Source organism: Ranitomeya imitator, chromosome 1, assembly GCF_032444005.1.
Source record: "Ranitomeya imitator isolate aRanImi1 chromosome 1, aRanImi1.pri, whole genome shotgun sequence".
NCBI lineage: Eukaryota > Metazoa > Chordata > Amphibia > Anura > Dendrobatidae > Ranitomeya > Ranitomeya imitator.
In genome coordinates, this window is record NC_091282.1 from 568928669 (window position 1) to 568943270 (window position 14602).

The 14602-nt window shown below is 42.4% G+C and overlaps 1 protein-coding gene across 5 annotated transcripts in view; it reads left to right on the top strand.

Annotated features, from left to right (window-relative positions):
- The window catches only part of TJP3 (tight junction protein 3), a 77353-nt gene extending 65185 nt beyond the window's left edge, over positions 1 to 12168 (top strand). For 4 of the 5 annotated variants that reach the window (XM_069767806.1, XM_069767808.1, XM_069767807.1 and 1 more), the window contains exon 21: positions 11891 to 12168. In XM_069767806.1, the coding sequence (XP_069623907.1) occupies positions 11891 to 11996 (106 nt within the window). In that variant the 3' untranslated portion in view covers positions 11997 to 12168. The remainder of the gene's footprint in view (positions 1 to 11890) is intronic. The other variant, XM_069767805.1, reaches the window with a different exon arrangement.
- The last annotated feature ends 2434 nt before the right edge of the window (positions 12169 to 14602 follow it).

The window sequence follows — 14602 nt, forward strand, 5'->3', positions numbered from 1 at the left end:
CACAAGAGGATACCACACGGCAGAAGAGCAGAGGAGAGGTGATTTATTTTATTTTTTTTTAAATCGATGTGCATACTACTACATGGGTTATAGACTATGCATTAACCTCCAGACTGTGAGCCCCCGTGGGCAGGGTCCTCCCTCCTTATGTACCTGTGTGCCTTGTTTTTTGCTTATGTTTAGTTGTATTTGTCTATATTTGCCCCCTTCTCACATGTAAAGCGCCATGGAATAAATGGCGCTATAAAAATGTACAATAATAATAATATACTTTATGGAGGACTATGGGCTGCGCATTATACTTTATGGATTACTTTGAGCCGTTCATTATAATAATAGAGTACTATGGGCCGTGTAATGGGGGATTATGGACTGTGTACGGTGGGTACGGAAAGTATTTAGACCCCTTTAAGTTTTCACTCTTTGTTTCATTGCAGCCATTTGGTAAATTAAAAAAAAACACATTTTTTTCATATTAATGTACACTCTGCCCCCCATCTTGACTGAAAAAAAACAAATGTAGACATTTCTGCAAATTTAATGAAATTTTTTTTTTTTAAATATCACTAGGTCATAAGTATTCAGACCATTTTGAGTAGTGGTTTTTAATTACATCTAATCATATTTGGTTCTGGCCAACCCATATATGTAGGCTTTACTGAGAGAGGTGTCCACATTCACCCAAGCATACAGACATTAGCCTTAGGTAAGTGTTCACATTGGACAGGGAGGTCAGGGACCCATCAGATTAATGAGGCCACCTTGACGATGGTTGATGGGCTCACACTATTTCACCAAATTTTGTGCAAAGTGTATCATAATTATTTTTCCTAATTTTCAAAAGCTGTATTGCTAGTCCTATATAATATATTTCACATTGACATGCTTCAGCACGATAGAGTGCAACCTTTTTTTTGTATATTGTATATGGAGGTAGCTGCTCCTCGTATGCACCTATTCGCATTAGTTTGGATGTGCCAGTCCTCTTGCTGTTATTTCTACATTTGATGGTTGAGTGGTGGCATGATGTGACCTGTGCTGATGTCATTGAGGTTATCGCAGGTCACTGAAGCTGCCGTTCCCACGGGCAGCTTGGTGTGAGCCCAATGAACTGCGGTGACCTCAATGAAATCACAACTAGCACTGTGAGAAATGTCAGCCTCTGTGGCCTTTCAGAAAAGGTGTGTATATACTTCAGGGGCTTCATAACAAAAGGGGTGAATACATATTCACATGCAAATTTTTAGTTATTTGATCCCATAAATTAAATTTTTGCCTATATTTCTTCACTTTCTCCAACTTAAACTATTCAGGTCTGATGTACAACACACAAATCGAGAATTTAAAAAAACATATAAACACAAGGTTGTAATGTGGAAAAAATAGGCAAAAAGTCAAGGGCATAAATACTTTCGCAAGCCACTGTACTGTATGTACTGCATGTATGTACAGTATGTTCTCAAGATATATATATTCATGGCCAAAAGTATTGACACCCCTGCAATTCTGTCAGATATAACTCATTTTCTTCCTGAAAATGATTGCAAACACAAATTATTTGATATTATTATCTTCATTTAATTTGTCTTAAATGAAAAAACACAAAAAGAATTGTCCTAAAGCCAAATTGGATATAATTCCACACCAAACATAAGAAAGGAGGTGGACAAAAGTATTGGCACTGTTCAAAAAATCATGTGATGCTTCTCTAATTTGTGTAATTAACAGCACCTGTAACTTACCTGTGGCACCTAACAGGTGTTGGCAATAACTAAATCGCACTTGCAGCCAGTTGACATGGATTAAAGTTGACTCAACTGCTGTCCTGTGTCATTGTGTGTACCACATTGAGCATGGAGAAAAGAAAGAAGACCAAAGAACTGTCTGAGGACTTGAGAAACCAAATTGTGAGGAAGCATGAGCAATCTCAAGGCTACAAGTCCATCTCCAAAGACCTGAATGTTCCTGTGTCTACCGTGCGCAGTGTCATCAAGAAGTTTAAAGCCCATGGCACTGTGGCTAACCTCCCTAGATGTGGACGGAAAAGAAAAATTGACAAGAGATTTCAACGCAAGATTGTGCGGATGTTGGATAAAGAACCTCGACTAACATCCAATCAAGTTCAAGCTGCCCTGCAGTCCGAGGGTACAACAATGTCAACCCGTACTATCCGTCGGCGTCTGAATGAAAAGGGACTGTATGGTAGGAGACCCAGGAAGACCCCACTTCTTACCCCGAGACATTAAAAAGCCAGGCTGGAGTTTGCCAAAACGTACCTGAAAAAGCCTAAAACGTTTTGGAAGAATGTTCTCTGGTCAGATGAGACAAAAGTAGAGCTTTTTGGGCAAAGGCATCAACATAGAGTTTACAGGAGAAAAAAAGAGGCATTCAAAGAAAAGAACACAGTCCCTACAGTCAAACATGGCGGAGGTTCACTGATGTTTTGGGGTTGCTTTGCTGCCTCTGGCACTGGACTGCTTGACCGTGTGCATGGCAATTATGAAGTCTGAAGACTACCAACAAATTTTGCAGCATAATGTAGGGCCCAGTGTGAGAAAGCTGGGTCTCCCTCAGAGGTCATGGGTCTTCCAGCAGGACAATGACCCAAAACACACTTCAAAAAGCACTAGAAAATGGTTTGAGAGAAAGCACTGGAGACTTCTAAGGTGGCCAGCAATGAGTCCAGACCTGAATCCCATAGAACACATGTGGAGAGATCTCAAAATGGCAGTTTGGAGAAGGCACCCTTCAAATATCAGGGACCTGGAGCAGTTTGCCAAAGAAGAATGGTCTAAAATTCCAGCAGAGCATTGTAAGAAACTTGGTTACCGGATGGTTACCGGAAGCGATTGGTCGCAGTTATTTTGGCTAAAGGTTGTGCAACCAAGTATTAGGCTGAGGGTGCCAATACTTTTGTCTGGCCCATTTTTGGAGTTTTGTGTGAAATGATCAATGTTTTGCTTTTTGCTTCATTCTCTTTTGTGTTTTTTCATTTAAGACAAATTAAATGAAGATAATAATACCAAATAATTTGTGTTTGCAATCAGTTTCAGGAAGAAAATTAGTATTATCTGACAGAATTGCAGGGGTGTTAATACTTTTGGCCATGACTGTGTGTGTGTATATATGTATATGTGTGTGTGTGTATATATATATATATATATATATATATATATATATATATATATATATATATATATATATATTATAATAAAAGGGCGGTACCTCTGTCGCTTCAGTTGGGTTTCCTGTCCTGACTGGGACCCTTGCGCTGAACACGGCGGTTTCACTTACCCAGCTGCCGTCCCGGCGTGGAAGAACAGGCAGCGCATGTGCGTCGGAGCTCGGAGTCTGGAGGCGTTGTCCGGGGCTCTGCGTCCGAGTGGGTGTCTGTGCAGCACGGTCGGATGGCCAGGTCCTTCCGTGGCTGCCACGCCACCCTCTTCTCTCTGCCGTGCGGCGGCCACTTCCGGGTCGTCACGCGCAAGGCACGCTGGGAATGGGCGTGCCCGTGTGACGTCGGGGTGGGCGCCGGATCCAAGATGGCGGCACCCATGAAGAAAATGCCGGCCGGTGGATAAGGACTCCGGCGGCGCGGAAGGGGAGGGGCCACTATTGGGCACCGGAGGAGGCGGGGAGTGCAGTGGATCCACCGTAAAAGGGGTGATAACCACAGAAGACGCGCTCGTGTCCAGAAACTTCATTATGGAAGTGTGGCAGCAAAAGCAGCAGCAGCCGACATCACAGCAGCAGCAGGAGCTCTCGCCAGATGCCTTGCCGAGCCACCAGCATACCAGGAGCAGCCGCTCAAGTGGTAGGAGCAGCAATCGTCCTGTCCGGCAAGATTCGTCGGCATCCAGGAGGGATGCTTCACGTGCATCTGTCCAGCCTCCAAAACCGGTACGCTTGAGTGTCGGTGATGGTGAGTGATCTACGTGAATGTCATGCTTATGGTAACAGGGTCCATTTTTTTCTGTTTGATCACTAGGGGTCCAGGAAGTCTAGCGGTAAAACAAAGAACCGAGAGTGTGCCCTTTGTAAAGACCCGCTTGCAGTTCAGTGGCAGAAGGATCTCTGTGCTGACTGCATTAACAAAACCATACAACAAGAGACGCCTAATTTCGCCACTAGCCTTAAAGCCATAATACAGGCAGAAATAAGACTCCTTGAAAAAGGCCCTTAATAAACCGAGAAGGAAAAGCCGTAAGGCGTCTACAGAGTCAGATGCCTCTCAGAGACAGGAGAGTCATAAATCATCCCGATCTCCCTCTACCTTCTCGGCCTCTATCCAGTCTTCAGATTCCTCCTAGGACAGTGATTCAGGAGGTCGTCCAAGCTTTCCAACTGAGGACGTAGACAAATTGGTTAAAGCAGTTAGATCTGCTATGGGTCTTAAGGAGGAAAAGACACCTAGGTCACTAGATGATGTCATGTTTGGGGGCTTAGAAGAGAAAGGGAAACACACGTTTCCGGTAAATGCGAAAATCAAAGCATTAATTGAGAAAGAGTGGAAAAAACCTGAAAAAATGGGTTCTTTACCTTCTTCATCTAAAAGGAGATATCCTTTTGAGGATAAAGACTCTGAATCCTGGGAGAAGATCCCTAAAATTGACGGGGCAGTAGCCAAATGTTTAAAAAGATCGTCCCTTCCATTAGAAGACTCGGGTGTTCTTAAAGACCCACTTGATAAAAAAGCAGATGGGTTTCTGAGACATATCTGGGAAGCCTAAGCAGGAGGGCTGAAGCCAGCAATTGCTGGGACTTGTACGGCCCGTGCTCTAATGGTCTGGCTACAGCAGATAGAGGATCAGCTAAGGGACAAAGTACCCAGAGGCGACATCCTTGCAAATATATCTTTAGTGCAAGGAGAAGCAGCTTTCTTGGCAGACTCTTCTGCAGATTCCGCAAGACTAACAGCCAGAGCAGCGAGCTTGTCCAATGCGGCAAGAAGAGCCCTTTGGCTCAAGGGTTGTCCGGGGGATTTGCCATCTAAGCATAAGCTGTGCTCCATTCCATGTGACGGCCAACTACTTTTTGGGAAAAAACTAGAAGAGATCCTGAAACATGCAGGAGATAAAGAAAGTTTTTCCCAATATCCCTAAAGATTCCAAAAAACCTTTTTTTCGGAGGAGAAGATATAACAGAGGTCGCCCCCCAGGGGAGAGGAAAAATTGGGACTTTAAGGATAAGAGAGGATCGGGCTACATGTTTAAAGGGCCCTCTACATCGGCAAAAAAATCCCCCCCAATGACATTACACCAGAAGTCGGAGGAAGACTCTCTCTCTTCTTTCCAGCCTAGATAAATATCTCCCCAGTTCCTGGGCCGTGAATATTATCAAATACGGCCTAAGGGTACCGTCACACTAAGCGACGCTGCAGCGATACCGACAACGATGTCGATCGCTGCAGCGTCGCTGGAGAGCTGTCACACAGACAGCTCTCCAGCGACCAACGATCCCGAGGTCCCCGGTAACCAGGGTAAACATCGGGTTTATCATGGTTACCAGCGTAAACGTTAAAAAAAAAACACTACGTACTTACCTTCAGCTGTCTGTCCCTGGCGCTCTGCTTTCCTCTGCACTGTCAGCGCCGGTCAGCCGGAAAGCAGAGCGGTGGCGTCACCGCTGTGCTTTCCGGCTGGCCGGCGCTGACACAGGATGCAGGAGGAGTGCAGAGAAGCAGAGCGCCGGGACAGACAGCTGAAGGTAAGTATGTAGTGTTTGTTTTTTTAACGTTTACGCTGGTAGCCAGGGTAAACATCGGGTTACTAAGCACGGCCCTGCGCTTAGTAACCCGATGTTTACCCTGGCTACCAGTGAAGACATCGCTGGATCGGCGTCACACACGCCGATTCAGCGATGTCAGCGGGAGATCCAGCGACGAAATAAAGTCCTGGACTTTCCTCAGCGACCAACGATCTCCCAGCAGGTGCCTGATCGTTGGTCGCTGTCACACATAACGATTTCCTTAACGATATCGTTGCTACGTCACAAAAAGCAATGATATCGTTAATGATATCGTTATGTGTGACGGTACCTTAACAATAAAATTCATCCGTCCACTCAGGCAAAACTTTATAATAACTCCCCGAAGAAAGTCCCAGCAGGAGCAATCTGCCCTGGAAACCGAGGTCTTGGGACTCATTCACAAAAAGGTTCTTCAGGAGGTCCCGACACGGGAAGAAAAAGGCGGATTTTTACTCCCCCCTCTTTTTAATCCAAAAACTGGATGGCTCTTGGAGAACTATAATAAATCTAAGGAATCTCAACCAATCGATAGAGAACTACTCCTTCAAGATGGAGTCTATAAACACAACCATAAAACTCCTCTTCCAACACTGCTTCATGGCAGTAATAGATTTAAAAGATGCATACTATAATGTACCAATACATCAGAAATATCGAAAATACTTGAGTAGCTCTCTATATTCAGAATCAGGTAAAGTATTACCAATATACAGCCCTTCCATTCGGCCTGGCTACAGCCCCCAGAGTTTTCACCAAAGTAATGGTCCCGGGATGTAGTAATTGTCCCATATCTGGACGATTTCCTTGTAATAGGGAGGTCAGAGTCCCAATGCACTCATCAAGTATCAGTGGTAACATCAACTCTAATGGAGCTGGGTTGGATAATATCCCCAAGTCAAGATTACTACCAGTAAAACTACAGTCCTTCCTGGCGTTAATGCAGGACTCCGAGCATCAGCTCTGCCTCCTTCCAGAAAACAAAGTAGCCAAGATAATAAACCTGGCCAGTACAGCAATACATCAACCAGCAATGACTCTAAGAAAGGCGATGTCCCTACTAGGCTCATTGACATTGTGTATTCCAGCAGTAGGATGGGCACAATTCCACCTAAGACAACTACAGTGGGAAGTTCTCTCAGCCCAAAGACTGTTTAGAGGGCATTTAGAAGGAAATCTATGTCTCTCCCTGGGCGTAAGGGATTCCCTAGTTTGGTGGACAGTGGAAGACCACCTGACAATGGGCGTCCAGTGGCAAAGTCCGGTCGAAGACATCATCACGACCGACGCAAGCAGTACAGGTTGGGGGACTCACCTGAGGTCTCACTCTGTACAAGGAACCTGGTCGTTACTAGAAAAAACTATGGGTCAAACGAAAAAGAGCTATGGGCACTGGAAAAAGCCCTAAGACATTTTCTCCCTTTGCTCCGGGGTCGCCATACTCGAATCCTGATGGACAATCGAGCAGTGGTGGCGTATATCAATCATCAGGGGGGACGAGGTCCAAAGGCTTTGTGGAAGCATCAAATCTACTCTTTCAGTTGGCAGAACAACACCTGTCACCCCTGACGGCACTACACATCAGGGGCATAGAAAACACACAAGCAGACTTCCTGAGCCGCAGAGGCTTAAAACAGGGGGAATGGTCCCTAAACTCCCAGATATTCCAACAAATAGTCCAAGCCTGGGGCACACCAAAAATAGAATTGTTTGCCAACTCACACAACAAAAAAGTCAAAAAGTTCTGCACCTTAAATCCAAGAGAGCATCCTTTCGCAGTAGATGCCCTACTGATACCCTGGAAGTTCTCTCTGGCCTATGCATTCCCCCTGATAGTGATGATTCCAGCTGTGATCTGGAAGATCAGAGAGGATCAAGCGAAAATTATCCTCATAGCTCCATTCTGGCCAAGGAGACCATGGTTCTCCCTTCTAATTCAGATGTCGGTAACGGACCCATGGATTCTGCCAGAGGTTCCGGACCTGCTAACCCAGGGCCCAGTGACCCACTCTCAGGTGAAGGGTTTCCATCTGGCAGCCTGGAATTTGAGAGGGCGTTACTAAGTCGCCAAGGATTCTCACCAGGTTTAATCTCCACCTTATTGAAAAGCAGAAAATCCATAACCTAGGATCTATGGTAGGACATGGACAAAAATTTCTCAACTTTCTGGGTGAACCTTTGGGGGAGGTGGCTCCAGTGGGTCCTATCCTAGAATTTCTGTAAGCAGGATTACATCTTGGGTTAGCAACCAGCACGCTTAAAGTTCAGGTTTCAGCCTTGGGGGCCCCATATAACTGTAATCTTGCCTCAAATAGATGGGTTTCGCGATTCATAAAATCTTGTAGTAGATCTCGACCGGTCGTTATCCCAAAAATCCCTCCTTGGGATCTAAATTTAGTCTTAGAAGCCCTAACTAAAGACCCTTTTGAGCCCTTGCAGAAGTTATTACCTAAGTTACTTACCCTACGTGCCGATGTTAAGGCAACTAGTAGAACTGTTTTAAGGGTAAGTGATTTACAGGCCTTGTCAATATGCCCTCTTTATACTCAGGTCTTTGATGACAGGATCGTTCTAAGACCAGACCCGGTGTATCTCCCGAAGGTGGTTCAAAAGTTCCATAGGAGTCAAGAGATTACTTTACCATAATTCTGTAGTAATCCTAGAAATCCAGGGGAATAAAATTCCACATGGTAGATTTAAGAAGATCTATGTTGCAATACATATCTATGACAAGTCAGTGGAGGAAAGATCACACCCTATTCGTAGCCTTTCAGGGTAGCAAAAGAGGGTGTGGAGTAGCTAAAAGTACTATTGCTAGATGGATCAGGGAGGCCATTAGTTTATCCTACTCTGCGGGTGGCACTCCGGTTCCTGAAGGCATCAAGGCTCACTTCACCAGAGCCGTGACTACCTCCTGGGCAGAGAAGGTTGAGGTATCAATTGATCAAATTTGCAAGGCCGCTACCTGGTCCTCACCCTCAACTTTTTCAAGCACTACCGGCTAGATCTGTCTTCCTCTGCTGACCTAACCTACTACAAGCGGTGGTCCCTCCCTAAGGTTTCATTCAACAAAAGTCTCTCAGGTGTGTCGTCATGGGGGAAGGGAAAACACCAAGGTTACTTACCGGTAGCCGTTTTCTCCGGAACCCATGACGGCACCCGTATTTTCCCCCCCTTTATCACCTTTTCGGTGTGCACTATTGCTTTGGGTGCGTTTTTTAGTTAATATGATGTGGTGATGGATTTGCCATGTGTACTAACCAGGGAGGCCTCTCATGCTCTGAAAACCAACTGAAGCGACAGAGAGGTACCGCCCTTTTATTTTCAGTAGGGTTTCCTGTCCTGACTGGGTGGATCCCCTCTCTCAGGTGTGCGGTCATGGGATCCAGAAAAACCGGCTACCGGTAAGTAACCTTGGTTTTTCTCCTCCAGACGCAGACAATGCACCCTTGTGACCGTCACCTTCCTTGGTATAAACAGATCCTCGGAGAGATATTTGTATTGTCCCCTTATATACTTATACATGGTTATTAGATCGCCCCTCAGTCATCATTTTTTCTAGACTACATAATCCTAATAAACTTCTTTTTCCTCCTTTTTCATAAAAATGTTTAGTTTGGCTCAGTCCAGCTCGCTTTTCTCTTAATCAGTGCTGATTCTTTTCCAGGTTGTATCCTATAGTTTACTCATTACAAGGTATAAAGTGATGACCTTCAGGAGCTCATGTTCAGTGCTGCTTACTCCTGGAAATGGTGGGCGGGAATATATATATATATATATATATATATATATATATATATATATATATATATATATATACATACATACATACATACATACATACATACATACATACATACATACATACATACACATATATATATATATATATGTACAGTTAGGTCCATATATATTTGGACAGAGACAACATTTTTCTAATTTTGGTTATAGACATTACCACAATGAATTTTAAACAGAACAATTAAGATGCAGTTGAAGTTCAGACTTTAAGCTTTCATTTGAGGGTATCCACATTAAAATTGGATGAAGGGTTTAGGAGTTTCAGCTCCTCAACATGTGCCACCCTGTTTTTAAAGGGACCAAAAGTAATTGGACAGAATAAATAATTTTAAATAAAATGTTCATTTTTAGTACTTGGTTGAAAACTTTTTGTTGGCAATGACTGCCTGAAGTCTTGAACTCATGAACATCACCAGACGCTGTGTTTACTCCTGTTTGATGCTCTGCCAGACTTTCACTGCGGTGGTTTTCAGTTGCTGTTTGTTTGTGGGCCTTTCTGTCTGAAGTTTAGTCTTTAACAAGTGAAATGCATGCTCAATTGGGTTGAGATCAGGTGACTGACTTGACCATTCCAGAATATTCCACTTCTTTGCTTTAATAAACTCCTGGGTTGCTTTGGCTTTATGTTTTGGGTCATTGTCCATCTGCAGTATGAAACGACGACCAATCCGTTTGGCTGCATTTGGCTGGATCTGAGCACACAGTATGGCTCTGAATACCTCAGAATTCATTCGGCTGCTTCTGTCCTGTGTCACATCATCAATAAACACTAGTAACCCAGTGCCACTGGCAGCCATGCATGCCCAAGCCATCACACTGCCTAACTCCTAAACCCTTCATCCAATTTTAATGTGGATACCCTCAAATGAAAGCTGAAAGTCTGAACTTCAACTGCATCTGAATTGTTTTGCTTAAAATTCATTGTGGTATTGTCTATAACCAAAATTAGAAAAATTTTGACTCTGTCCAAATATATATGGACCTAACTGTATATGTGTGTGTATATATATGTATATATATGTATATATATATATATATATATATATATATATATATATATATATATATATATATATATATATATTGAAAAAAATCAGAACAGCATCAGATACTACCTTGAAAACGTGCAAAGCTTCCAAAACCACTGTTCAAAATGGTTATAAAAATGAAAAAAGGAAAACTGCACTACTCAGATAGCCACGCCGCTTGGGCATTAAAGTCCACTTTTTTTTCATCTTAATGCTGTTTTCATATATATATATATATATATCTCCACACACTCATATATCAAGTGGTATCAAGATGGGTATATCATATATCGTGCCTATAATTATGGAAAATCTTACTAAATCTTAGGTCTGGGGATGAAGTGATGGTACATCATATAAGGTCAATCATGTGTATCGCCTGGGGTGTGGAAAAAGTATCCATAGCCAAAAACATTATTATTGTATAGTAGATAAAGGAATGTAGATGCACAGAGTAATAGCATATCTTATCGGCAGGAAAAAATATCTATAGAATAATAGCGACAGCATCTGAGTAGAAGAAGCAATACTCCCATGTTACCATGTTTGGAGAACCATGCAGAGACAAACAGACAAAATATATGAAAGATTACCTGGATGGTCAGAGAAGTGAGTGCCAAAAAAAGCCGCCCAAATGCCTTTACTCCTCACTCACATTTTTCTCTCTGAACCAAGTAGCAGACCCAACTGTAAGACATTGGGCCTTTGCATTTCCTGAAGATTGTTTTGGTGTGAATATCCTCAATTAATGACTTTTTGGTTTACAACTAATTCATCAAACTATTTGGGTTGTTGTTTTTGTTTTTTTTTTTCCAAGTAGTTTTTTAAGGTTTGGTACGTTTTCTGATCTTTACATCAATGTGGCTTTTTCCAGATGTTTTAGGCAGATTCATGAACAGCAATTTTTTTATTTTTTTATTTTTTTTTAATTCTCAACATTTTGCACATCTATGCTCCTGTCTTTCACTGGAATGATTTTATGTGCACCAGTTATTTGGCACATTTCTTGAGGAATTTTGTGAATCCGTGACTTTTCTACCCTAACAAGTGCAAAAACAATTAAATATAGGAGGAAACAGACAATTTTGGCTTTGCTCAAATTCATGAATTTGATGCAAAAAATCAGGAAGAACCACAAGTCAAAATAGTGACAAAAACCCCACCCATGATCAATCAGACCTTAGTTCTTCATAATGCAGGAACAGGGGTATGTTTATGAAAGTAAAAGTCTGTATTAATTACGTGATAGACATGTGACAGCTGTTTTTTTCCCTTACTATGCTGCAAATTAACAATGGTTGTCACTTACACCTCAGCAGGGAATATGAGCATGATGCGCTTCGTAGAAAATTTAATCGTGCAAGAAGTTCCAGCTCCGAGGATGAAGATTACAGTTGGGGAGGTCCCGCCACTGACCTGTAACTTAGATGATTCCTGATATGACACAATCCTAGAAAACACTGGATATGAAAAGTTTTGCACCAGCTTCCTGTATTTTATATTACGCAGATGCCGCAAACATTGAACAAAACATTTGCATAATACATTGTTTTTACAGCATGTATAATAAATTCTTTTTGTTTGTTTTTTTTCATATCGATGTCAATTTCTTAGTGTAATTAGAGCTCCAGATGTGTCTTCCCTACATTCTTGACGTAGTCTGAATTCAGATGTTCTGTATTTCATCATGCAAGGACCAGTCATGGGTCTCCTTACCTGAACTTGACGTTCCTCATATTAGGCTGCCAGTCAATGCATCTCATTCTGTACAGAGACCGTGTTACATGGATGTTTGAATGTGATTTAAGAGGACCTATCACTAAAATTTTCATTATTTATTTTAAAAGTGAATGTAATAATGATTTGACAAAAAAGTTATTAGCAAAACATATCCCAAAACGTAGGAGAAACTCAATCACGACACAAACTGATCATTCAAATGAGCCAACTTCAGCCGAAGTCACCTCCAGGGAGATACCATGCTGCTCTGCTTAATTCACTTTCCCGTAATGCATAGCATCACAGGAAAGTGAGTTATTTCAAGATTTGCACAACAATCTGTATATGTCTACCCATATATTTCAGCCATGCTCCGCACATACAGTATTCGTTCACTCACAGTGCCAGTCAGTGATGTGCATCCAGCACTGGACGACCTCCCCACCGCTATGTCCTCTTCAGCAACCCAGAGAACGCATACTGATGTGATTTTCAGGCCTAATGTTAAGCAGTCATCAGGAGAACAGCAGGTAGTCGTTCTGCCCCCCGATTGGCACTGCGAATACAGAATATGCTGAGCGCTGCTCATTACTCTGCACCCAGCTAGTGGGCAGCGCTCTCAGATTTTGCCTGGCCGGCCATGTTGCACTGCTAATACTGTATAAGCTGAGCAGTGCTCATTGACACTTGTTACTCATTGTCATTTCAAGGACCGTCAGGGTATGTGCACACGGTGCGGTTTTGACGCTGCTAGTTTTCCATGCATTGTACAGTACCATGTAAACCTATGGAAAACAAAATCTGCAGTGCACATGCTGCTGAAAAAAACGAGCCAAAACCTAGCGTTGTTTATTCCGCAGCATGTCAATTCTTTGTGCGGATTCCGCAGAGGTTTACACCTCCATAATATCAATCCGCAAGTGTAAAACCGCAGGTGGAATCCGCACAAAAACCGCAATAAATCTGCAGGTTTGCTGCTTCCAACAGGTGGCGCTATAGAGTTTAAGTCCTCTTCGTCTCTGAAGTGGCAATTTGCATATTTGTTACTGAGTGCAGTGCTCCTGATGATTGCACTTATCCTGAATATGCTGAGCAATGCTAACCGTGCATTTAAATTTTCTGGATTTAAAAAAAAAAAAAAGTATATATTGCAAAATATTTTAATATTCCTACAAACTGTACTGTCTATACATGTGTAGTGTACAATCCTATACACTGTGCGAACAATTAGGCAAGTGAGTATTTTGACCATATAAACTTCATTGCTTATTGGATGAAGCAGATTAAGTGACGTGTAATGGGGAGGATGTGGCCTAAGGATACAACATGATCTAATGCCACCAGGCAAAAATATATATATATATAACTGAGCATGAGGTTCTTAGTTTAACCTTCTGATCAGACTGTATGAAGCCCACTGCCACGTCACGGCAAACCTCTCAGTGGCTCCCTTATTGCCTTAAAGGAGGCCCTAACTACCGCCGCAGCCACAATGCACTAGCAGGGCGGGTGCCCTGGTGCCTCACAGCACCAATGCTGCAAGACTGAGTCTTAAAGACTCCAGACCGTGCCGCCCCACCAGCACCAGACCACAGCAACAATGGCCGCCGCACGACATCAACACCAAAAGTGAGCAGAATTATTAGGCAGCTTGTTTTCCCTCAAAATGAGCTAAAAAAGAGATTTAATGGACTCTAAAAAGTCAAATTGTTAAAGGTTTCCCCACAAAAAGTTTTTTAATCAATCGATCTTAGAATCAGAATAAGTTCACAATTGGATGTGTTAAAAAAAAAATGTTCTTGTGCTGAGAATATTATAAATGTGCCCCTAATGTGTACTGTAAAAATAAGAAAAAATAGGACTTGCACACACGCAGTATTAAATTTAATGTACAGGTGCACAAAAACTCTGATGGCCAATATATGAACATATGAATGAATACATGAACTCCAATATTGCGGTAAACGCTAAAAGCATAAGTTACTTAGCATTTTGTTGTTTTTTTTTAAATCGGAGATCGCAAGAGCCATCCAACCACATCACGTTGACCTTGTTAATATGGATGTTCCTCGACCACTATTTGTTCTACCGAAAACCTTTTATGGGAAAGATATGTAGATAAGGGTGCAAAACCCTGGAGAGGGCCACACACCCCGATATGTACTACAAAAATGTACTTTACATTTTTAATGTTTGTGGCAGTATTGGAGTTTATTGGTTGCAGTGTACTGATGTATCATGTGTCTATATGTTTGTATATTGGCCATATAGCGTATTTGTGCGCCTCTGCATTAATGTAATACTAAATA